The 26,219-nt window shown below is 42.4% G+C and overlaps 1 protein-coding gene across 13 annotated transcripts in view; it reads right to left on the bottom strand.

The window, feature by feature from the left end:
* The window catches only part of ARPP21 (cAMP regulated phosphoprotein 21), a 142,561-nt gene that overhangs the window by 46,063 nt on the left and 70,279 nt on the right, over positions 1 to 26,219 (bottom strand). For 3 of the 13 annotated variants that reach the window (XM_045579364.1, XM_045579363.1, XM_045579370.1), the window contains 8 exons: positions 25,860 to 25,897; positions 23,933 to 23,992; positions 19,256 to 19,488; positions 13,041 to 13,274; positions 5,312 to 5,493; positions 4,226 to 4,330; positions 3,013 to 3,273; positions 653 to 779 (listed from right to left, as the gene is read on the bottom strand). In XM_045579364.1, the coding sequence (XP_045435320.1) occupies positions 653 to 779; positions 3,013 to 3,273; positions 4,226 to 4,330; positions 5,312 to 5,493; positions 13,041 to 13,274; positions 19,256 to 19,488; positions 23,933 to 23,992; positions 25,860 to 25,897 (1,240 nt within the window). The remainder of the gene's footprint in view (positions 1 to 652; positions 780 to 3,012; positions 3,274 to 4,225; positions 4,331 to 5,311; positions 5,494 to 13,040; positions 13,275 to 19,255; positions 19,489 to 23,932; positions 23,993 to 25,859; positions 25,898 to 26,219) is intronic. The other 10 variants (XM_045579365.1, XM_045579371.1, XM_045579366.1 and 7 more) reach the window with 5 other exon arrangements.

Genomic DNA, 26,219 nt, shown 5'->3' with positions numbered 1-26,219 from the left:
CAGGCGGCTGCTGCTGTCTGGGCACCGGCATCCCGTTAGGAGTGTGACACAGTAGGGAAAGAGACCGGTTCACTGTGAGACCTGCTACTCACTCTCGTACAGTGCATCGGCCCCCCTTCCCACTGCACAGTGGCTGCCGAGCTCGGCCGGAGGCGGGTGGCCCTTGGGACAGTGAGCCGTGGAGTCAGAGTTGCACCGGGACACAGGCTGCAATGTCAGTGGCTTCTGCTAACAACAGGGCTTTGTAGGACAGAGTTCCCACAACCTAACATGGTCCCCTAGCCTTAGGAACTGGGGAAGAATTCTCTTGAGGTTGAAATCGGGAAGGGGTGCGGGGAATAAAAAGGTCTGCACTAGGAAAAGAGAGGTATGGTTGTCTCTCTGCTTCAAAATAAACTAAGAGGATTCCCAACTAGTTGATGGAGATTGTGCTTAGCATGCATGCCTGGGATGCGGAGTGATGAGGGCTTCACCTTCTGGTACCTATTATCTCCCACATAGAGTTAATATAATGCCCCATCATCTTCCCCAGGAAAGGGGAATGAGCTGGTGTAAATCGCTGCACTTGAATATTCCTCCGGAGGGGACAGCTGAGATTTACGTGCAAAAGTAAGTGGGTGAGAGGAGGAGATGGGAGACACATTTCACGTACCTGCTGGCTGTGCTGTCTGCGGCATCTGCTGACCTCTCTGAGCACTGTACTGAGCCGAGGCCATGGGCCGGTACTGCTGCGTGGTTGAGGTAGGGTACTGACCAGATGGGTAGTAATAGATGGGCATCTGGGGGAGGAAGGGAAAAACAGGGAATGACAACTGTACATTAAGTAAAGTTTTTAAACCTAAAATATATTGTCATCTTATGACATCCTTGTAGGAGATTATAAACACAGCCATCAAAATCTTCTCCAAGCCTGGGTGGGTGTACATGCTACCATCCCATGGAGAGTGGAAATCAATTCCCCACGCCCTTGAATCTGAGCTGCCCCACGAGGCAGAAATGATGACTCTGAAGACTCCTTAAGAAGACTTGCAGCTCCCACTTTTGTGGGAGGAGAGCCCAGGCACCAAAACAAGAATTCAGGCTACCCAGCTGGAGAAGATCCTGGGGTGAGCAGAGGCACCACAGTCAACAGGCTACCCCAACATTCTAGGCATGGGGGTGAGGCCATCTGGATGTTCCAGCCCCAGGCACGTCGCCCCAGCCAATGCCATGTGCAGAGAGAAGAGCTATCCCTGCCAAATCGTGTTCAAACTGCTGACCTAGTCATGGTGGTTGTTTTAAAAGACTGAAATTTTGTGTTTTATAAAAATGAAACTGACCTTCAAGGTATTAAAAAGATCATTCTCAGCATAAGTTTAGTGTGTTTCCATGTCTGCCCATGGACTATATCTTAAGAGTTCTTTTCATTGTTCATAGTTGAGTAATCAATTTTAAAATGTTTACTTAAAACCATTTAAAATCACTATGAGTTATAACCTATACTTTCATCTTTATTTCTTCTAAAACAGAAATTCATGGATGTCCAAACTGATCATGAATAATGAACACCTGTTTTGTTTACCCTATTCCTCTTTCTATTTTTAAGTCTATTAAAAGGGGAATAAATAACTTCTGTTGCAGACATACCAGAGGCTCTGAGCTATCTTTGCTCTGGCTGTCCACTAACAGAAATTCCTTCATGGAGGAAGGACTTTTAAAAAATCTTTTAATTAAATATTTTTCTATCTCTTCAACAGCAGAAATGGATAAGAACACTTCTATGCTATTTTATAGTAATTTCCCCAATAATTATGCCTAAAGTATTTATTAGCAAAATAATTAATACAATAATGAAGCCCTTTCTCCTATAACTTAAAATTGTCTTACACATCTTCGTAAATCCTATTAGCAAAAAGATATCCCCGAGAAGGCAACTGGAGACAAACTATATTAAATAAAATGAACATCTGAGTTAAAAAATATTTCATGGTGGAGGGTTTTGCATGGCTTGAAAAGATATAATGGTGATGAAACAACTGATAAGATGTTGACACCTTACTTAAAGCAGCTCACCTAATACAATATTTCATAATTAGGATGGAATTTGCTTGAGATGTGTGTGCCTTGAAAATGAACCAGCAAATGCCTCTCTGCATTTTACATCTTGACAGTAATCACTTGCAATATTCTGCAAGGGACACTCAGGAGAGCCCCCGAGATGTTTGGTGGTGAATAGCAACACATCATCAGTCTTGGAGAAGACAGTAAAAATCAGTGATCTGTGGCGTCACACATGCTCCAGTCAATTAAATATGATTAATGGCTACTTGTGCGAGTACCAGTGAGCTCAACTTCCCCCTGGAGAGAGGGAGGGACAGTGGCTGCTGGCTTAGATTCCTCCTTTATGTTACCGAGGAGCTCCTGCCTGGAGCACCCGGTTTGCTTCAGAAAATGCTTTGAATCCACAAGAAGGGAAAGAATGAGCTTGGCCAGCATTGCTCAGTGGTTGAGCATCAACCTATGAGTCAGTAGGTCATGGCTTGATTCCTGGTCAGGGCAAATGTTCAGGTTGTGGGCTCTATCCCCAGTATGGGGCATGCAGGAGGCAGCCAATCAATGATTCTCAATTAAAAAAAAATTTTTTTTTTAAATAAGGGAAAAGGACGGATTTCCAGAGCAGCAGCAAGAGAACAATCAGCACACCACTGAAGCAGGCTTCCTTCTTGCCCAAGGCTTTTCCTTCCTGGCCAAGCCAGTGAGCAGGGCGCTGCAGGGAAGGGACTGCCTCCGTGGCCTCTGTACTAGCAGGGTCTGGAAAACAGATGTTTCCCCACCGTATCATGCCATTTGGGCTTCACTGATCTTCCTTTCTGAGCCCCAAGGCTTTGCACAAGGACAGAGCAAGCCCTGCAGTTGGGGAATACACGTCTGGACCTGAAGGAACTGGTGACACTCCACATGGAAAGACAGGGGTCCAAGTGTACTACAGATAAACTACACACAGGTCACAGGTGTGAGAAAAAGCAAGCTCACCTGTGCAGGTGGAGGCTGTTGCACAAATCCCTGTGGGGAGGGAGGGGCCTGGAGGACTTGTTGAGAGATGGAAGGTCCAGAGCCTGAGAACCCGCCTGTGGGGAGCTGTTGGCCCGTGGAGGCAATGACATAGCTGGGCTGTTGGTTAGGCTGTGGCATGAGGGATGGTGGGTAGACAGGGCCGGGTGGGGGCTCAGGGGTCTCGCCTGAGGATTGCCTGCTCAGGGTCATCTGACCGAACTGTGTTGCCATGTCTTCTCTCTGCAAGACATAGAGATTAAGGAGGAAATCAGCCAGATCAGCTTAGTACTGGGAGAGGCAGACGCAGGCCACATGCTTGTCACTGGGGGGAGAAGCAGGCAGTACACATTGAAAAATAATAAAATATTTTGGGTGCAGAACAAGAGAAATCAGATTTAATCATCCCAAGGAACAGGATGGCAAACAATTTGACCTAAATCTCCCTCTTTTAGTGGAAAATATTTTTTTTCATTAAGGGCTTGGGCTCCTTGGGATGGTGCTGAGATAAGGAGGGCTTGGTGTTCTGTCCTGAAGGGTCAGCTGGTCTTCCCAGCAGTAACCACTGGACCTGTCTCTGTGGAGAGAAGAAGGACCCATGGTCATGGTCACCCATGGCGGTTGCAAAGAAGGAACCAGGACTGGCATCACCAACAGGCTGGGTGGGACCCCATTTGTTTATCAGGGAGTCTTCCCTCACTGGCCTGGCATGAGGTTTAGTGGCGATATTCACTGTAATTGTCCACAAGGACCTAGTACATGGAGGGAAAGTGAAGTGGAAGTTGGGGGAAGGGGGTATGAGAGGAACATCTATCTAAGGGGCTTAGGATGATGATGGTTACTATCTCAACACTGACTTTTAGGTATTTCCAAACCCTCATACCAAGTTGATATGTTTCTGTGGACTTCTGATTCTGAATGTATTCAATTTCTGTTAGCTGTTAAACTCTTTAAAAGGTACCAGATTGCAGAAGCACTCAACGTGGGACAGATGACGAAATGAAAATCAGGATTTTGAACATTCCGGGATGGAATGAGACATACACACACACACACACACACACACACACACACACACACACACACACAGTCATAGTCAGCCCAGGGTACCCACCCGGCATCAGCCAGCCCTAAACAGGAACATGGTAAAACCAAGAGAACACAAGCGGGGAAGTCAGACACATGTAAGTCCTACCATGGGGAACTGCTGTGTCGGAGACACAGGCAGGAGATGCTGGGGAGGAAAAGAAACTGCCGGATATTGCACTGACTGGGAGGAAGCCTGCAGCCCCGGGACAGACTGCGGAAAGAAAGAAGTGGATTAGGTAACAGGGAAGCATGGGGGTTGAAATCCCATCGAAGGCTGTCATATGGAGCTTACCACCCTCCCTGCCCCCACCCTTCCACCTAGGTCCTCTTGGCTCCGTGCACTTTGGTGAGGAGGGGTGAGGGGGGGAAAGCCGGCCACCAGGGACAGTGAGATCCAGCAGGCCAGAGGCAGCCAGCTTGAGGCAGGCTTGTCTGCTCAGCGTGAACATTCGTGGCAGAAGGTGCTGCTACATTTTCATGCTGTTGGTTAGATCCTCTGGGTCTAAACTATTGCCCAGAACCTTCCCCCATGCAAAGATTTGACTGTTTTTGAGCCATCTGGTTAAGCCAGATAATAACGTAAGCAGAGCAGTTAAAGATGCAATAAAGAAATCTACACCTTCAGGGAGATTTGCCAAATAAAGCAAATCTACACCTCCGGGGACTCAGAAGTAAGGAAAAAAAAAATACTTAAAAGGAGGTCTGCTCCCACAAACTACCTGAACCCCTCAGGTTTCACGTTGTCACCTGAGGCAATGGAGGGCAGCTAAGCTTGTGGGAACAGCCAGGCCACCTAGAAATTAACTGGTTTCTCTTCTTCCCATTGATTTAAAATTGCAATACTGACTCTCTGCAGACATACACACTTGTTCTGTGTTGGGAATGGGTGAGCCCAAGGCCTTAGTGAGAATGTAAGTTCCGTTCCCAAGAAAGGCTTCCTGATACATAAAAGCAGCATCTGGACCTAAGAAAAAACTCTCCATGCATTCTCCCTAGTCCCAAGTCCTCCCCAGGTAAATCATCGGATGGGACATCATTTCTATCTAAACTTAAGGATCCAGGTGAGATCCTGTCACCCTGCAACTAAGGACCCAGGCTGCCAGGTCTGACTTAGGAGAGGATGGAAGAGAATACTGAAGACCGCAGTCTCTGTCTTGGACAGCACCCCCCTGCCTTCCAACCAGCTCCTCACCTGAGTGACCATCGGGCCCGCCATGGCCGGCTGCGGGGGCTGCACCTGCTGCTGCGGCTGCGGAGAGGGCTGCTGCCGGGGCTGCTGCTGGGCCGGCCCCACCACGGCGCCGCGCAGGGGCTGCTGACTGGCGGGGGGGTTGTAGATGGCAGGGCTTCCGTCGGGATTCACAAAGGGCTGGCCTGCAATGGAGCCAGACAGAGCTTGGTCCAGGGGAGCTCTCAGCTCTCTTTTGTCAGAAAGAGCCACACGGATACATACTAAAAAGGCAACCTGCTCAGGCAGCATGACTCAGTGGCTGAGCATCAACCTATGAACCGGAAGGTCACCATTCAATTCCAGGTCAGGGCATGGACCTGGGTTGTGGGCTCCACTCCCCAGTGTGGGGAGTGCAGGAGACAGCCAATCATTGATTCTCTCTCATCACTGATGTTTCTACCTTTCTCTCTCACCCTCTCTGAAATTTAAAAAAAACAAAACACACACAAAAACAAACAAACAAACATACACACACACACACACACACACACACACAAAACCACAAGAAAGCAACCTCAGGTAACAAGGAGAGGCAGTGGGAATCCACGGCACCCCACCTTCACCCTGGGAAGATTGGCTGTTTCTTAGCCAAGAGCTTAACCTGGAGAACAATGCAAGGCCAGAGCAATGGAAGCAGCAGCACAGAAGTCCACCCACTTTGGGAGATTTGCCAAAGCTGGGGTGGCTGAGTGCAGAGCCCCAGTGGAGAAGCAGTCCGCAGGAAGCTCTGTGTTTGCTGCCTGACCTCACAGCTCTCAGGGGCACCACACACCCAGAGCGGCTGCTTTCCTTTTGCAGCTTTCATTACACGCTACCAATACATTTGTTTAGCTTCCACTGGCCTGGTCACCAATGCAGTGTCATTGTCATTTCTACAAACACATGTTCAACAGAACACACCACACCCATCCTCTTGCTTCCCTGAATAGGTGCACGGGGGAGTGCAGGAGTTTAGATTTTAAAGGTCGCGCATAATAAATTTGTCACGGAATCATCTGGTAATGGCAAAGGGAAATGTGGCATTTTGCCTTTTTATTGGGATTATTTGGGGAGTGTTGTAGAGCAGCAGTCGCCAAGTGGTGCTCTGTGGACCACTGGTGGTCCGAGAGTTAGCGCCCGCTGTTCTAGAGCTTACAGGCTAGTAGTATTGGAGCCTCATCTTGACTCTGTGAGGAAGGAAATGAAAGCCCTGAACAAGATGATAGGAATTAGGAGCTGGAGAGAAAAGAGGATAGCAAAAGAGACATGGGAGGGGGGAGATAAAAAGGAGGACCCATAGATTTCCAACGTGGCAGGTACAGTGGCAAGCACCTGCCATGCATGACCTCAGCTCTTCCCACAACTCACAGATATGCAATCTCACCTGACTAGAGGCAAGGAAATTAGGGCTCAGAGGGAGCAAGCAACTTACTGAGAAACAAACAACAAAAACAGTAAGTGACTGGACCTGGAAAGGACCCTGGTCAGGGTGACTCCAAAGTCCATTCAATTTGCATCACACCCAATAGCTGAAGCCCATCAGCCAAGTCTACATAAAGAGTGGCTGGGGCACTGAGGTAGCAGGGGAAAGATCCACCCATCACTGGAAAGTTAACAAGCCATGCACAAGAGGTGGGGACCATGTTTCAAGATGAAATCACACCCAGGACTGGTAGATAAAGAATGAGGAGGATCAGACTATGGGGCAATGGACTGGCAAACTGTGTGAGTCCTTCCTTCCCTTTTCCATAGCCCCCACTACCCTATGGGAAAGGGAGCAGTGGGTATGTTTGTCCTTGAGGTAAAGCCACAAAACTATTCTCTAGGGATCTGAGCGAAATGTCAGGAAGAGGAGGACTCCCAGCATGAAGCTGGTGTCTCTGAGGAGGCCCCCCACTCCTGGAGTTGGGCAGAGGCAGCTTGTTGAGTACTTGCAAGCACATATCTGCAGTCTCTCCTCTCATTGTTCAATGTGCAGAGCTTGCAGGAACATATGATCCAGGCAAGGGGCACGTGATGGCCAAGAACACTGGTCTTCTGCTTTTATAACATATGTGAAGAACAACCAAAGATCACCAGCAAGGCGAGAAAAATTAACAATGGCAATCACCAAAAAGAGAACAGAGAGGGGAATATAAAACCTGACCCAAAGGAAATGATAGTCTGTATTCTATTTAACAACAAAGAACAAACTGTTCTCAAATGAGAGCTAAGTTAATTAGATAATGTTTGCTCAGTGAAAGAAACCAGTCCCCAAAGGGCAGCTACAGTACAATTCCATTTCCATTTCATTCAAGATCAGGCATCATTGACCAACGCGATGGAATTCAGGATAGTGGTGTCTCTAAGGGACCATGAGGGACGCTACTGGGAGACTAGTCAAGCTCTGTGTCTTACGCTGGGTGATGCTTACACACAGGCATTCACACATGCAAATATTTACTAAGTCCACACGTCAGATGTGTGCAGATCATGCCCATCACCTGTGCATTTTGTCAATGACATTAAGAAAGGAAACTGGGATAGGTTGGGGAGGCAAATGCTGGCGTTGTAGTGAAATCAAACCAAGTTCTCACAGGCAAAGAGCAATGGATTGGACTTCAGCTCAGTTAGGAACCATATGGGAGCTTAGCATTCCCCATCATTCCCAGGAAATGTCATTCCAGATGTGTGTGTGTGTGTGTGTGTGTGTGTGTGTGTAACAAGAAACTTTATGCTGCATTTTCATGAACATACCTGCCAGAACTGATAACAGTTTCATAACCAATCACACATGCTGTCATGGAAGCAAATGTGCCAGAATTATATTCACAGAACAATCACTAAGTTGAGTGGCATTTTTTTTCCTAATGTTCTTTATAGATATTTGTTTTCCTGTCACTGTCATTTAATTTTATCTCTTTCAAAAAATAGCTTTCTTCTGGATTTTAAATATGCAACCCATTTTCCCCCACAAACCAAAAATTTGGGGAAATATGAAAAGTAGTTTAATTCCCCCCCCCCTTCAATTCCATTAGCCCATTTAGTGTACAAATCTTTAGTGCCCCCACCTCCATCCCATTTTTTGTATCTTTAAAAGAGGAAAAATTTAGGTAGCTAATATTTTTTTTTAAATCTTGATAGCAACTTTACATGAAAATTTAAAATTAGTCTATGTGCTTACACAAATATACAAACATACAAACATGCACCCAATAATAGCAAACTAAAAGAATCTATTCTATCTGACTTTCAACATCCCCAGGAAGTGTGAAAAGCTGAGCATAATTAGGGTGAAAAACATAACTGCAGATAGTCAGGTGTTCTTTTTGATACAATTTAGATCCCCTGTTTGAAATACTGTCAATATGCTGTGGTCCAGAAATATGTGTTTCTAAATAATTACATAGGAAAAGTACTAAGAATCCACTTGGGGAGATAGTGATGGCAGGTTTTCTGGAAGGAGAAGAAAGTATGAAAGATTGATTTGAGGAGAGGTAAAATTAATGGAGGAAAATTAAAGCAGTGAGGTGGATGCCAGGAAAGAGAACAAATGATTTCCTAAGAGAGCAAGGATGGGTAACTCTTGGTTTTCAAGCTGGGCAGTGATCACCCTCTGGGTTCTACCATTTCCACTGTCCAGATGCAATGACCACTGAGTAGAAGCAGTCAGTGTGAATGACAGCTGAAGTCCAAAGGGGACAGAAAAGCTCACTGACCCTGGGACTCTCCGGCTCAGAAGATGTCTTCATGTCAGGGCCTTCACTGGCATGCCCAGCAGGTCTGGCACGTGTGTTGGCACAAGTACAGGGAGTGCAGTCACAGAGGTGAGCCTGTGCTGTGCGCTGAGCCAGGGCCGAGGAAAGGTTCCCTGCAGAGTGCTCATTCCTCTCTGATACATGACATTAGGCGGATCATGGCTCCACTCTCCTCACAACATGGATGATGTGTAAAGGGTATTATTTTACTAATATATACTTATCGAGCCCTGCACAGTGATGAAGACCTTGTTATCCATTCCAGGATGCAAAACCAAAAATAAAAACACAACAAAGTATGACTCTTTGTCCTCAGAAATTCTGAGCTTATAAATATGCCGGTAACAAGAAAGTGAACCCACGGGCAACTGGCACAAGGAAGCAAAGTAGTCACGTGCTTTTGGTTCTTAATACCAAGGTGCATCTGCCATGTGCTTGGCAGGAGGGTATTTGCTTTAAAAGAAAGAAAGGGGGTGAGAGAGATTTTGCTTTCCTAGGGTTTAGAAGGTGATCAATCTATAATAATAAAAGCATAATGTGCTAATTTGACCTGACGTCCTTCCAGATGACCTTTTGGATGAAACTGGGGCTGCAAGGGCCAAGGCAAGCCATGGTAGTTGCCAGGGCCGAGCCCCTTGCATGAATTTCGTGCATCGGGCCTCTAGTCAGATTATAAGGGAGCTGGTGATTATGGACAGGCAAGGATTCATCCAGATCTTGCAAAGATAATGTTATAGGTAGCATATGGAAACGTCACAGGGCGTTTAAGACAAAGGTGGGAGCAGTTTGGGTGAATAGATGCTAGAAGTCTTGTGAAAGAGAAAAAAAGGAGAGGGTCACGGAGACCCATCGAGACCACAGGGCTGTTCAAAGTGAAGTCCCTGGAGGCAGCCCTCACATCACACAGTCAGTACCTGTACAGATGAAGGCAAAGCAAAGTGGAATGACAACCTCCCCCAGCACTGACAAGTACTTGAGGGATGCCAAAGGCAACTGGCATCTCTGGATAGCACTGAGTTGAAAAGAAAATAGCCAAACAAAGTTGAGTTTCTGCTAGAAATTTCCGAAAGGAGGCTGAGTCCAAGAAAGATCCAAATCAAGGCTCAGAACAGGCTCACCTTGCAAAGACAGGACCCAACAGAGGGGGAACTTTGGAAGAGCCTCCAGGTGCCTGAAAAGCAAAGGAAGAACAGATCCAAGGTCCTGAGCACTGTGTCTAGGGCCAGACAAAATGGGAACTTATCTGGGGAACTGCAAGGATATTTGCCCAAATATTTAGTGCTTAGCAAGAGCCAAGTCAATTGTGCTGACAAAGGAAGTTTGGTTGTTGATTTAGAAGACATGACTGGCAGGCACTTCGTATTTTCAAATCATTGCTTGTCTTACTCCTGCTTAAAACAGATATTTTATCAATCCTAATTTCATACCTGAACCACATTCTCAAATATGAGACATTAGATGAAAAACTGCTCCCTATTCATACATATTTGATAATATTTCAATTAAAAGTGATTATTGAGCACCCATGCCTAAGCACAATGCTTAAGACTAATTTGTATCCAATCTAGGGAAGTAAAACAATACAGGGAAGTATAATAAAACAAAAGTCAAATATGGTCCCTTCCCACTGGAGCATATAAATGTGCTGGTAACAAGGAAACAAACCCCCCAAAAATGGACATAAGAAGCAAAGTAGTTATATCCTCTTGGTTCCTAACAGCCAGGAGTTTCTACTATGTATTTGGCAGAGGATGAGAAGGATGGATTTCATTCACAGAAATGACAGAGAAAGAGAAGTTCCAGCCCAAAGTAGGCAGATTTCCAGTTTCAGGAGGAGAGTCCCATAAGAGATTAGACAGGTAGAGAGGCAGACAGACATGATCATATACACCCCCCGCACACACACACACATACATAGAATTATGTGCAATTTTCAATTTACAAAAACATTCTGTAAAGGAAGACACATCATAAGCCACCTTACATCTCTCCACTCAACCATAGTATACAATGTACGAATACATTCTCCTTCTTGTCCAGGGACAGTTTAAGGTCTAGCATTTGTCAGATGGGAGCAGTGTGTATGGCAAAGCTGTTTATTAGATCCCACTCCTGAGCTAGGATCCCTTTTGAAAGGAGAGATTTTGACAACAGCTCTAAATGACTCCATCCGATGAATAAGAATTAGGACTTGGCACCAGAAAGCGCTTGCTTTCCTTTTCTGTAAACAAGATTACAGATGATAATATACACATACAATGCACAGCCACACTGTCATTACAAGTGATATTCTCGCATTATACCCGAAAAATGCTCTGTTGTGCTTTTCTGAAATGCTCCACAATTTGGCTGAAAATGAAACGACTCAAAACTAATGCTTAGTTTTGTGCTCTTCTCTGCGAGCCCACCATCTCAATTAAGAGAGAAAGAATTTACGTCAACAGAGTCAGCGCGCAGAGGAATGAATAGGATGCTGGTTTTCTTTTAATTTATTTTATAGTGCTTTTCGATGATCCAAATAAGATAAAAGGCAATCTAATATTCTCCTTAGAAGTATCTAATCAGAGAGCTTTCAGATGGTTTTCAATAAAATGATTACGCCTTCTTTTTCCCTAAAGCTGATGGCATTTTCAAAGCGTCTCAGGCAAACGCCGTGCCTTGAGAACATGCCACATGTTTTCATGAAACTGTGGCAATTACTCAGGTAGCTATTTTACTATCATTCTCATGTTTCTCTGAATTTCCTAATGGCTGATAGCACCATATATGTGAGAAGATGGAGTCGGATCATTTCTATGGGAGTCATATCTGGTTTTGCGTTTTCAAGTTTAGCACGTCAAAGAAGTACATTGCAATAACCTCAACCAAACCTCAGATATATTTTTGAGACAATTCAATCACTACAAAGGCTTCTGAGGAAGTCACGAGTCAAAGTTAAATCTTCCAACCCAGGCTCTCTCAACCACTGCACTGCTGACATTTTGGGGCTGTGTACCCATGTCGCAAGGAGCTGACCTGGGCATTGTAGGATGTTTAGTAGCACCTCTGGCCTCTACCTCTGGCCAGTAGCAGCCCCTTCCTCCTCCTCGGGATCATGATAATCAGAACATCTGTAGTTTGGCAATGGCTTTGGAGGCATGGGCAGCATTGCCCAGCGTGGGAAGTCTCCCTCATAAAGCAAACGCTCATCCACCTATTGGCTCAGTGCTCTGGGTCTATGGAAGTCAACCAAATGCTAGAGAAATTAAAAAAACAACAACAACAACAACAACAACTAAGAGCCAATAGCCTTTTGCCTTTGAAGAAACTATAATCAGGAAGTGGCCACTTTTCCAAACTCTACCCAAACCAGATTAGGTCTAAAATCTCTAAAGTACACCAGAATTTGCTCTCTGTACCCTCTTCACCTCTGATGTTCCTTATTGTCCAATAGGAACTGGGTGAAGTGGCAAGATTAGGAATATCTGCTATAGTCAAGAATCCATTGTGTCTCAATTAATGTCTCAAGTTCATGAAATATTTTGGATGCTGAGACACTTCTAACATCATAGCCTGTTATGATGTTAAAAGTGTCTCAGCATCCAAAATATTTCATGAATATTTTGCTATGCAGGGATTTATTCTGAGAAACACCAAGTTTCCATGAGTGTATCCCAGTTCATCACCCACTGATCCCAGATCTTATTTCCTGGGAATACATGGGAAACACTTTGGTCAGTGAAGAGCAGACAGAGAACAGTGGGCATTTCTGGAAGCATCTATATCTATATAGTAGCTACATCAATACTGATATTAGTATGAAGATGTAAATTATAGCAACAGATCCTAAATCCAGATCCTCTGTAGAAGTACATGCACCAAGCTCTCCTGCTCAAAAATTGTTAAACAACTGGCTAACAAAATCCCAAGACTGAGCACAAGAACAAAATTCTGGCCTTGAGTCCCTGGCAAAGCAAAGGAAATGGTGCACTAACCTGTGTGCGGATTCAGAAGGATGCTTCCGGGCGGGATGCCTGTGGCAGCTTCCAGTGGCAGGAGGATGTAGCTGGTGCTGCCTGGTCCGACCTGGCCCCCCATGCCACTCTCCGCATAGGGCACACAGCCAGGAGAAGTGGCTGCCATGCCCGAGACCAGGGGTGTGCTCTGCAGAGGTGGATGGGTGCGGGACAGCGATCCTGAGGAGCCTGCACTGCTGGACGACTCAGAACCTGCCACAGAGATACAAATAGACATGTCACTTATCAAAGAAAAGAGGACAAAAACCACAGCTCTGGGTCTAAATGCTACTTTAAGTAATCCATCATTAAGGAGTTTAGGGTAAGTGCTGCAGGGTAGGAATAATAAATGCCCTTCCCACATTTTGGGCTCATATTTTATTGAAATCTGATACATAGTTTTCAGATGTGTCAATTTCCTTAAAAACTGAGATTAAGAGTGAACACTCTCTTAGCTTTCTCATAAGCCCTAGGGTGATTAACTAACTGATAAATGGTACCCTAAAGCTCTGCACTCAGTGCCTGAAAACCCCCATCACCCTGAGTAATTAAAGCCATGGGAATGTTTTACTGAACTGGAGTTATGAGGATAAAATGGCTGAAATAGAGCTTCAAGAGACCAGTTTAAGGAGTCCTGTGATATGCTATTCATACAGATGGTTCTTAAATACTGGTTCTTCAACATCTATAAAGTTAAAAGGTGAAGGCACAGAGCTGGAAATCATCTTTCCCCCCCAGAAATGAGTAGGAGTGGATCATTCCTACTGGGAGAGCTTAAGCTCCGCACTGTAGTTCACACATTTGCAGAAATCTTATTAACACAGTCAAAAGGTGGACCAAGGAGGGTTTGGTCTTCATGACAATAATGAAGCATCCTTTAAGTGACACAGAATAGTTAAGTCTTTGGGATGCTTGTGGACTGTGGCTTTCTCACATGTAGGTGACTAGGTCAGTGTGCAGGAGCTCCCAAGGTGAAATCTAGCCATAATCATCTCCCTCTCCTTTCTCTGGGGCAAAGAAACAGTTGCTACATCCATGTCCGTTAGTCAACAGTGGCCCTTCCCTGTAACCAGAGTCAAGTAGCTGCAGGGACCTTGACCATGGCCATTCTGGGCATCAACCAGATTATTAACCAGAACATCCAAGAGAAAGCACACCAAACAAAACTTACATATCTGTGAATTTAAGCCAATGAGTAATTTGGATGCTACCACAGATTGCATGAATGCAGTACAATAAAATTTTTAAATTATTAGCACACACTATTGACTTTGGGCATTAAAAAATGCATTCTTCTATGGCATTAAAGGTTAACATATTTAACACATACATTAACCTTGTTTTCAAGATTCTTAAAACGTACCCTCAAACTAAACTGGGATTCTTTGAAAATAAGGGATAGGAATAGAACAGGCCATTATAAGGAAGAGGGGCCAGTGGAGAGTGCTCGTTTTTGAGGAGGAGGGGGAGAAGAAGGAGGAGGAGGAGGAGGGGGAAGAGGATAGTGATTTTTCTTGAGCATTCAGTATGTGTGGCCACTGGATAAACCCTAATAGTATGTACTATTACTGCATATATAGATAGGGAAATTGAAGCATAGAGAAGTTGGGTAACTCAAGTTGACTCACAGAGCTAGGGAATCACAGAGCTAGGGGTTGTTCTTGGCAGAATAATATAGATTTAACCAGGACCCAACTGCCTCCTAAAAGCATGCATATGAGTATACCATGGACAACCACAGATGTTCTCAATTTGGAAATTTTTCTTTTTCCATGACTTGGTTCTTAACATTAATAAACTTTCAGGTTAATTCAGGATGCTCCAGCTAACCAGTTTAAAATACGAATGTGGTTCTGAATAACATATGGTGGAGGGAAGAATAAAAGATCTACACAGAATTTTGAAAATGTGAGGAGTAATTCTGAGACTACATCACTGATATTCTGATCCAGAAATCACAGCCCCAGTGGAAACTGTAGAATTTGAGGACTTGCCATGTATAATTTGATGTTACAGTCCAACTTTGACACTAGTAGAGACTGAACAACAACAACTACAATAAGAGTAATCATATAATAAACCTTCTGACCCCCAACATGTAAGGTCATATAAAAATGATCATGCCTGTGTCTGGATGGAGGGGCTAGACAGTGAGAAAGAGCTGGAGGCCAATGAGGCATGTCAGAACTCTGATCTTAGGTATGAGCTAGTGAGGACTTGGGAGCCATCCCTTTAAAATGAGATTAAAAAGAATAATGCCCTAATGCTCTCCAGTTTCATCCACGCTGTTGCAAATGGTAAGAATTCCTTCTTTTTTACCACAGCATAGTATTCTATTGTGTAGATGTACCACAGTATTTTAATCCCCTCATCTGCTGATGGGCACTTGGTTGTTTCCAAATCTTAGCTATGCATATAAGCCTAACCAATAGATACAGACAACAGGGGGGTGAAGGCATGATTGGGGGTGTTGGAGAGTAATGAGGGGATAAGGACACATATGTAACCTTAATCAATAAAGAAAATAAAAAAAAGAATAGTGCCCTTGTCTATCAGTTTCTGTGGGAGGGTAAGAACCTGGCTTTGATAAACACCAATTAGCAAACACAGATGGTACAATCACATTGACCAACCACCTCTCTAACATCATCCAGCATTTTCCACCAGCTCACTAATGCTCTCCTGTTTTTTGTTTAACAGGGTTGAGTTTAATCTCCATTCCCTATTGTTATAGTGGTAACTCCTATTGCAACAATTATGAGATAAAGTCTTCTTTGCCTGTCTAACTCATCTCATGCAGTCTTTCTTTTTTAAGAACCCAGTAACATAAGTATTCTTTTTCTGAATTTAAGAAAATGTTTTCAGATCAAGTATTGCAAGGCAGAAGAAAATATCCACGATGCATCAGTGTAATGGTGAAAATAAACAAGCAGAAGAGGAGTGGCAGCAAGATGAGGTGTCTTGCATTGGCTTAAAAAACAAAACAAAACACTAATTTTCAACAATTTAAAAAGAATACTCTAGGGTGTAGACTAGGAAGGGGGCAGCAAGAATAACCTTGCATCTAGAAAACAAGATGCCAGGCTATGTACAATAATTAAAACAAAACAGAAGGCTATCTATTTCTCTAGAACAGTTGTTCTCCAGGCATGGATTCTGAACAAATTAAGAAATCTTTCATGTGATACTGATGCAGCGAAAAGTAAGGACCCCTACTGTGGAGGTCAAGAGGACTGGATGATCGAGAAATGGAGAGAAAAAAATAGGGGTCATACTCCTATTTTTCAACCACATCACCACCGCCAAGAAACTGCCAAGGTTGGAGCTCAAGCACCATTCAGATTCTCACTCCAAGGAGAATGTAATGACGTGGTGATGTCATCCATTCCCAAGAACGTGTGCTGGACATCTGTGCAGTGGCCATGTGCTCAGTGAGGGGGATGCAACAGGAAAAAGGCAGCCCAAGCCCCAGAGATTGTGCTTGTATGTTCAGATTTCAGTAATATGCTCTCTCCGAAATGTAGCAAAACATGTTTCCCACTTGGGAAAAGTCCTCTTATTGTCTATACAACCTACTTAGCGCCAACCGATGTCATTAGAGGAGAAGAGCACCCGAAATGTCACTGCTCCAGACTCGGTTTCTGAGACGGTAAAGAACTGTTTGCAAGCCCACTGTGCACAATGAGGGCAAAAATTGGAAACTTGTGCTGCTCTGAAGTTTCCCGACAGCAGAACAGCTCTGCTACATAAAAAGCAGCTTGGGAAATTGTGAGTTTGTGCTGACAGCCTATCTTGATCCCCTTTATTATTATGTTTACTTTTTTTTTTTCTTTCCATTCCTGCACTTAGACAAGCTTTCAAATGGAAACACTTAGATTTGAAAAAAAAAAATGTCTGAAGCACTTACAATTTCTGACCATTCTTCAAAGAACGTGGCATTTTAGCATTCTTGAGGTGTTTTAAATGTTTCCAAAAAGCTTTGCTTTGGAGGGCATTGGGGGTTGGTGCATGGAGAATGCCGATTAATTTAAAAATCATAAGAGCTCTTTAGGTGTACTGGAATTTTCAAGGGCGCCATTTAAGGCACTTGGTTTCTGCCTTTTAAGAAGATGTAAAACTATTGAGCCTTTCTTAGTTTACAAGTGCTTAAGTGCACCACAGTGGATTTTCTTAACTTCAGTTGCTGCAATACTGGGACACACCAAGAGCAATTAATTAGAGTTAGAAACCCAGAATCCTCCAATTGGTGAATAAAAAATGACAGGAGGCAGTGTGAGCGCTCACCTGAGTCGTTCCAAGAAGCAAGATACCTACATTTAAAGGAGTGACTATGACTAAATGCTATTAATTTTCTGCCTATGTGGGAAAACATGAGATAATTTCTCTGGAGGCGTCTATCAACAACATAATTATGTTAAACGATTAGCATAACGAGCCTAGATTTCATAGAACACCCCTAGCATGTTTGGTGGGGAAAGTACTCACAGCCTAGGGCAGCCCATGTCTAACCTCTGGCTGGTGTTGCCCACTCACCATTCTCCTCCTGTCTCTGGCCTGCCACTCACCTGCGACCCCAGGCCCTGAATGCACCCCCAGTGTACCCTGAGACCCAGGGCCTATTAGGGAATATCAGTACTCCCTCCACATCCTAGCTGGGAGTCAGGGCCTCCCCACTTCCGAAGACCCAAACCAACCAAAACAATGACAGTACATACTAAACTAAAATGGTGATGGGAGGAGACCTGACTTGGGGTGATGAACACAGTTTATTGATACAGGTGATGAATTATACAACTGAAACCTATACAATTTCACTCACCAAGTTCACGCCAGTAAATTCAATAAAAATAATAAACAAATACACCGATGAATACCAATAAAAACTTGAGTTCATGGAGTGCTACTTAAGGGCCATCTGTTACCTTCCTAGGATTTTATGAAGTATTTAATCATAAACATTTGAAAGCGATGGTGAGAGATTCTTGGGAAAAAGAAGTTAAAAATGGAAGAACATGTGGGGTATTTTGTAGACTCGTGAAGTCCATGGTGTTGATACTTCCATCAGTTTAAATTTGTTTCAAGTTAATGGTTCAAGCTCTCTCATCATTATGAACTTCCAAAGCCTGCCCATGCAAACTTGAACTACCAAACTCAAAAGATCCCTATTCACTTAGAAGAAAAAAACACTACAAAAAACAAACAAACAACAACACCCCCCCCCCCACACACACACACAAAATCCAGAAAAACACACACACATACACACAATAAAACCCAGATGCATGGACCTGGCTACTTGGAAACTCTAAACCTTTTGAGGACCACTCTCCTTATCTGCAAATCAAGGATGGAAACATTGCATGGCAACAATAAAAAAACCAAATAGGAACTGGTGCTTATTGAGGGCTAACAACCTGCCAAGTATTGCTTTGAGTATATTAACTCTCGGTTTTAACAATAACTTTGAAATATTGGTGCTATTATTATTATTCCCATTTCTCAGATGAGAAAACTGAGGCTCACATAGGTTAACTAACTTGCCCAGGATCATACTAACATTATACCAAAACAGGAATGGAAACTACTAATACCAAAGTTACCATAATGTAGTTTTATGGAATAACTCATAGTGTTAGACTTTTAAAAAGCTAACCTTCACAGGATAGTTGCCCTGTGCAGGTGCCTTGGTAACCATTTTTATATCAATCATTGAAATATAAGTGAGAATAGTCTATGGAGGAGGGTTAGAATAATATTCTATTATAACCTACATTTTATAAACAAGGAAACTAGAGATTAGAGAGGTTAATAATTGGACTTTCACACACAGCTAGCCAGCGGAGGTACTGGTATTAAAACCAGTGATCAGCAAACTCATTAGTCAACAGAGCCAAATATCAACAGTGCAACGATTGAGATTTCTTTTGAGAGCCAGATTTTTTAAACTTAAACTTCTTCTAACACCACTTCTTCAAAATAGACTCACCCAGGCCGTGCTATTTTGTGGAAGAGCCACACTCAAGGGGCCAAAAAGTCGCATGTGGCTCGCGAGCCGCAGTTTACCGACCACTGATTTAAATTGTACCGTCTGGCCTCAATCTATCCCAGATGAATACCATCATCATTAGTTTACTCAAAGCCACAGGGATAGACTTCAGAAACCACCACAGGACTTAAACCCCCCCAGTGCTAACTACCTGCTTTGGACAGCTTCCCGGTACTCCTGCTACTGGACGTGCTGTCACCCCTGGTCAGCACCGTGATGCCCCCGAAGCTCGCCGTCTTGGTCATGGCGGGCCTGAGGTTGCGGTTGGAGCTTTCGGAGTCTGTGCTGCTCCAGGCCCTTTGGTGGTCGCACCACTTGAGTTCATTCTCCGAGCTACTCTGCCGGCTCCCCGACGTTCTCCCCGAGCCATCTCGGTTGCCCCTGCAGCACGGCCGGCAGAAAAAGGCATGGGGACAGGATTACCTTCCAGGAGCAGTTGTGGACACACAGTGGGACTTTTCTCCAAAGAGTAGTCTACACAAGACCCCTCCCGTCAACCCTCTGCAGCAGACCTGCTGCCTCCCAAGCAGGGCCACGGATGCCTCACTGATGGGCGGACGCATCACACAGAACGGGTTACAGACAGAGCAACACCCAACTGATAATGCCGCACGACCCCTGACCCCTCTGCCGGTGGAGGAGAAACAACTAGAAAAATAGGGTGGAAAACATAATTGGAGACTTCTGTGGTGGAGTCGAGGGAGGATCAAGCCTCCCGACCCCACATCAACAAAGAATCAATGTTTGGAAACACCTGGGATCTTGGATGATACTCAGCAACACCTATCCAAGAGTTTTCTCTCCTTCCGGGTCGGCAAACTCATTAGTCAACAGAGTCAAATGTCAACAGTACAACGACTGAAATTTCTTTTGAGAGCCAAATTTTTTAAATTTAAACTGTATAGGTAGGTACATTGTTATTAATGTAATTAGGGTACTTCTAAGCTGGCCTTTGCTAAAATATTAAGGGACCACAGGTGGCTCTTGAGCCACAGTTTGCTGACCACTGGACTATGGGAAATGCACAGTTTTAGGAAGACCATTTATTAATGTATTTTCTTACGTCATGAGCTATGACTAATGAAAGCTTTGACGGACAGCCCAGAAATTACAGGCACTGCCGGTTGGCTGATGGTGAGACTGTTTCCCAGGGATTTACCCTTCACAGGCAGAGGAAGGAGCTTTTAATCCTTCTCACATGGAGAAGCCGGTGCTAGCAACAATGAGACATTCCAGGGGGATCCATGGAAGTAACAAACAACAAAGCTCCAGAGGTGGAATAACACACTGGTTCAAAATTCGAATAGAAAAAGGAGTGAATGGGTTGGAAGAGAGCCAATAGCCACAGGTGAATTTTGAGGATTCCAGAGAATCTGGAAGCAGTGTACCAAATGGCATGTCTCTTCCAGAGAAAGGGGGTGAAATTTGCATTTTCATTGGTTTCCAACCCGCTTAAAGAGCAACTTAATATTTTCAAAGCCTTTTCTGCAGCTGGAAATAATGGATCCTTAAAATATCCTTAGGTTCCTATGGATTATGAGTAAATGGGGACGTAAATCACAGGCAGTAGATAGAACCCCTATTTTCATAAGACTGTGATGTGACATACTCCAGCTTGATCCAAATCTCACAGACGGGATCATTAGCTTTGCTGATCATAACACACTTGTTCAAAATTCGAATAGAAAAAGGATAATAATGGACTTTGGAAAGCTAGGGGTATGCATATCTTATTGAAACATGCGCCAAATTGTACAGAAGGTGCAGAAGAGAACATTTTAGGTTTTACTTCAACTTTACTTACTAAGCCTTTTCTTTTATTTATGAAAGTGGAAGGAGGTAAATGGACCCAGAGTTAATAAAAATGACGTAGCTCATCTGTGATAGGAACTTTGTAAAGTGAGGGGAGGAAGCGGAACAGAAAACTCACCAAACAAAATTCACTTCCTGCCCTGCTGTCCTTGGTTAGTATTTCCTTACAAACATCCTCTGTTTTCAGGGCCTTAGGACCCGTTTTAGAAACAAGGACCATCTTAAAAAAGACAAGGTTGCGAGGAGGAAATCTCAGACACTCACCGGTGGCCGGGTGACTCTAGTTCTTAAAGTCCTTGGAAATGTAAGAAAGCCAGAGGAGGTAGCCTGGAGGAAAAGTTTCCTTTTCTGCTAGAAAGAGGAGTTTTTCCATCCCTGGTTGTCTCCCTCTCCATCTCCAAATTCAGCATCACTCTTTTCCCCATTGACTTCTGGTTAATTGCACCCATCTTAGACAAAGCCTTCCTAAATAGTATCTAGCAACTGTCAATGTACGAAGGCTGTGTCAGTAGTCTCAGCTGTAGCTAATTGGGAACGCTTATTATCAGAAACATTTGAGCTGGTTCTTACCTCAGCACACAGGGTGCGTCAGAAGGAAGTTCTCCACATGGGAGTGATCCTAACTAATTCTGCTTCACTGTTCCCTCTCCCCGTTAACTCTGCCCTGCCCTGGGAGGAATCCAGACTTCCCCTAAATGCCAGTGTGTGTGTGTGGGGGGGCTTTCTTTGCAAAGGAGGTGTCCGCCACTATTCCTGGGTGCAAGCTAGGGTGCTGTAATTTACATCCTTCCCTCTGGCATACTGTTTCTAGAACACTGTGTAGTTCCTCTAGACTTGTGCCATATCCCCTGGCTAATAAGGCAACCTAAGGTTTTCTTAAGTTCTTTACCTCTCCACCAGCACAAATCATCATCCTAAGTCAAGATCTGCACATGTTCAATGAAGGAATTTAAGCCCTGGCAGATGAGGTTCAGTTAGTTGAGAGTTGTCCAGTGCACCAAAAGGTCATGGGTTCAAGTCCCAGTCAAGGCACATGCTCAGGACTGTGGGCTGGATCCCTAATAGAGGGTGTGCAGGAGGTAACTGAATGTTTCCCTATCACATGACTGTTTCTCATAGTCTCCCTTTCTCTCTCCTTAAAAAATCAATAAAAAAATCTTTTTTGAAAAAAGAGAATTTATGTTGCTGCTTTAGAGACAGCACTAATAAAATTCAGAATAGTGCATCTAATTCTAATTTATGATCTTTAGACATTTACATATTGAAATCACATTTTATAATGCTCTATCTATTGATTATTCTCCTTAACACGGGCAAGGTGAGGTCCAGAATTGAATTTCATATTTATTTGGGTGTGGCATCATAAGCATCATTAAAACAATAACAACATACGCTCCGGAGACTTTCTAGTCCGGGCCCCTGACTACTGGGAACCAGGAAGACAAGGGTGATGAGATGTCTGGCCATCAGAAGGAGCTAGCCATCTGTGCTCAAGCACAATTTGATCCTAGAGTAGTCTATTTCTGTGCTGATTAACATAACTGACAACATTTATTTTCCTTTTTGCCTGAAAGTGATTCCTCCCCCCCCCCCCCCCCCCCCCCCGCCCCAGGTTAGGTACGATGCACACTTTGAATTATTTCTACCATTGTGTGGATGAATATACGTGGAGATTTTGGTGGGCAATGGTGTCCATATTCAGGATGGTGATCTGAGGAGATGGTAGCTCTGGTTAGGGACCAGATTTGGGGCTAAGTGAAACTAGCTGGCCAATCAGGGGCAAGGACCCACATTTTATCTATGTTGCCTAACCAAACCAGGTCATGGTGTGTGAGTGTAGGAATATTGGTACATTCTAGTCCTACCTTGGGCTTTTGAGAGAAGAATGCAAGGTTATTTCCTTAATCTTCAAGTGTGAAAGGTATGTAATTTTACAAGTGGAAGGCATTAGATTATGCAGTGCAACCTAGAAATATGAAGGAGGTTAAAAAAAAAAAAAAAGAACCTATGTCTTGTTGCTGCCAAAGTGCAAAGGGAACAGTTACTCTCCCTTTTCTAATGATGAGGTCTAAGTTCAGATTTACTGCAGGGAGATAGATACTAAGCACACAATACATTTATTTTCTTGGTGTTTTTTTTTTTTTTCTTCTTCTTCTAAATGAGCAAGAGTTTTCTTTCTTTTGTTTTGCGTGTCCTACAACAGAGATGAATCCTAATATTCACAAAAGCAGTAACATATTAATATACATATTAGGTATTAAGTGTATAAAGAGCACTGCGTATATCCTTAGTTTCATAATGAATGCTAGAGGTACATTTAATAGAGTAGTGATATAGGTATGATCCCTCTGTTCTAGCCTAGGTCACAACTTAAAATATATAATTTATATTATAGTTACTTAATTATATTATGTAATATAACTTAATATTATAGCTAATTATATGTTCATATATGTACATATATAATCCAATACCCATAGCCCACAAAAAGATCTTAACATAAGTAATTCATTATAATTGGAAGAAATCTCTTATTTTTCCTTAGAAATAAAATCTGTTCTTGAAAAAAAAAATACTGTTTGAAATAGCATGATAGATAGTAATAGCTAAAAAACAAGAACTCAAATAGAGTTATCAATGGTTTGTTTCCAGTGTTGGGAATGTATACACAATTGCATCCTGCCAGAGAAATTTTAACTCTGTAATTCACCAAAGTAGATTTGGGAATGTTAAATCAGTGTACTTCTAAAGTTAGCCCTTGAGAAAATAAAACAACCATAAAATCAAAGGAAGACCGCTGAAGGATTGTATCCAAGTACTAATGGTCTTCCAGTCCTGATCTCACATTATCCAATATGGCTTCCACCCTAGCTCTGTAACAAGAGTTACAAAGAGATAACTGAACATATTTTATTTCATGAACAGAGATATTTTATACCAATACACTTATACTTAACATTGATTCTGCCACATAATCTGAAAACACAGTTTTAGAAAAGTAAACCATACCAACCGAAAGAGCTGTCTTTTCTTATAGGTTTCATTGCATATGTTACTGTCCTCCAAGAGCCTACTGGAAATGAAAAACATGATTTTTATGACATAAAACCTAAAGGTAATAAATGGAAGCGTACTCTAGTATAACACACGTGTCTTTCAAATCAATCCCATATACTGTCTTATTTGTATGACATTTAATTTTGCCATAATAAATTAATGTCAGCATGATTTTTTCCTACCCTAGGATTCAAACACTTATGTTAGTAAGTGAAAAGGAAGAGGTGAGGACACAGAGGGAATAGAAGAGGAGAAGAAAAGTAATTGATATATTCAATAGATATAACAGATATTTAATTAAATGTATTAGTGGTGACTATTTTTTTTCTTGAGTAATATTTAAGTTATTCCTTATTTCTTAAGAATAGTGAAATATTAACTTTCCAAATGCAGGCATATGAGAGAGATATTTATTTTTGTAGGAAGTCCATTCTATTAAATTTTTGCTTTATGGGAACTTCAAGACTTATTCATATATGCAATGTATGTATGTCACCAATTATTATATTGATGAATACAACCTAATTTAAATAAAAGGGACACAGTATTTTAGCAGTATGTTTGCACAAAACTCAAATAAATGAGTAAAATTATAGAATAAAGTAGGAGAAAATGATTGGCTAGAAGGCTAGGGAATAAGATCTTCCACTAAACTAAATTATAAATGCTCACTTAATCTTTTTGGTAAGGAAATAAAATTTTGGAATTATTCAGAACTATTCCTAAGATGTTAATGCTTGTGGATTCTTAACTATACTGTAAATAAGAAATACCAGTCTGAATCTGCATGAATTTTAAAACTGTTTTTGAATGGTCATGTAGACTTGTTTTCTAAATTAATCTTTTCTTCCAAAATAAGAGTATTCAATTGAGAGACTTAGTTACTTGAAGATTTCTAATTGCTAATATAAATGATTGCATTTTCCCCCCACCAATCATTTCTAATGCCCATTTCAAACTTTCTGTAAGTCTTGGAATTTAATCAACCAATCTGCATTTTAATCAATTTTATAGGGGCCACCCATTAAGTTGACACCTGAAATAAAATTAACTGCTACTTTTAAAATAAAAGTAACTGCCTCTTTAAAAATAACCATATTTCCATTCCAATTTACCCAGTAATACAGTGACTGTGGAATTCTTATTTCCCCCTAAAAATCTACAATTAAATTAATGGAGCATTTTCATACCTATGTCAGTTTGAAACTATTTTTTAAAAGGTATAAGCTAAATTTGAAAAATTTCTGCTCTTATGCTCCAGATTTTGTATAAATTTTGTAACCTATTCATCTTGTAGCAACCACCTCCTCCTACTAACTCCCAAACCAAGTGTACTGCTAAATCCAAACTAGTTTAGAGAAGATTCCCAAGTTAGGCCTTTTATAAAGACTGGTAGGTTATTTAGAATGAGATACATAAAACAATAGTGTTCTAATTATCATTTGTATAGCTATGTATAATAATGGAGCACAGAAGTAGTTATTAATACCAAATATACAAGTGCTTTTAGCAGCCTCGTTAATAAGCCAATGAAACTGCAAGTTCCTGTGGGGTCTCAACATTTATACTTTTTCATGCCTGGTGAGACCAGTAGCCATTACAACTGTTGAAGAACCAGAAATTGAGACTTTAAATAACGCAAACATTTAAACTCATGTTTGGAAGTGACTGAATTTTTTCTTCTCAATGAAATAATGTTTAGACATGCTAAGTAACACATATATGTGTACATAAATAGGTGTGTACGCATAAATATATGTATTTGTTGATACATATATTGAAGCACACGCTTATATATGAAATGTATATCTCTATGAATATATAGGACACACATGACGCACTTTGTTCCTCTAAAAGACATGAAAAAGCAAATTCCATTTTACCTGTTTTCCACAAAAAGGCTTTCCTGGGAGCAAACTGACTGAAAAATAAAGAGAGGATTGTATCAGAGGTTCTGGATATGCTGAAGGGATTCTATATCCTTGCCTGATTTTAAAACTCATTGTTCCCCTCCAAGGAGGAAAATTTTAAGAAAACATATGTACCATTTTTAGGAAAAAGAAAAAAAAAAGGAAATGAAAAAGGAAAAAGGAAAAAAAATAGGTTAGAGTCAGAGTGGAAACCATTCTCATGCAGCACACAGTACTTTTCCACCAGAGCACCTCGGTTTCAAATAGAGTGAGCCCGTTCAGCATCAAGGTCAGAAGAAGAGAGACATGGGTTAAACTGCCTGTGGGAGAAAC

Source organism: Pipistrellus kuhlii, unplaced genomic scaffold, assembly GCF_014108245.1.
Source record: "Pipistrellus kuhlii isolate mPipKuh1 unplaced genomic scaffold, mPipKuh1.p scaffold_m20_p_11, whole genome shotgun sequence".
Taxonomy (NCBI): Eukaryota; Metazoa; Chordata; class Mammalia; order Chiroptera; family Vespertilionidae; genus Pipistrellus; species Pipistrellus kuhlii.
This window is presented reverse-complemented; position numbering and strand designations above follow the sequence as displayed.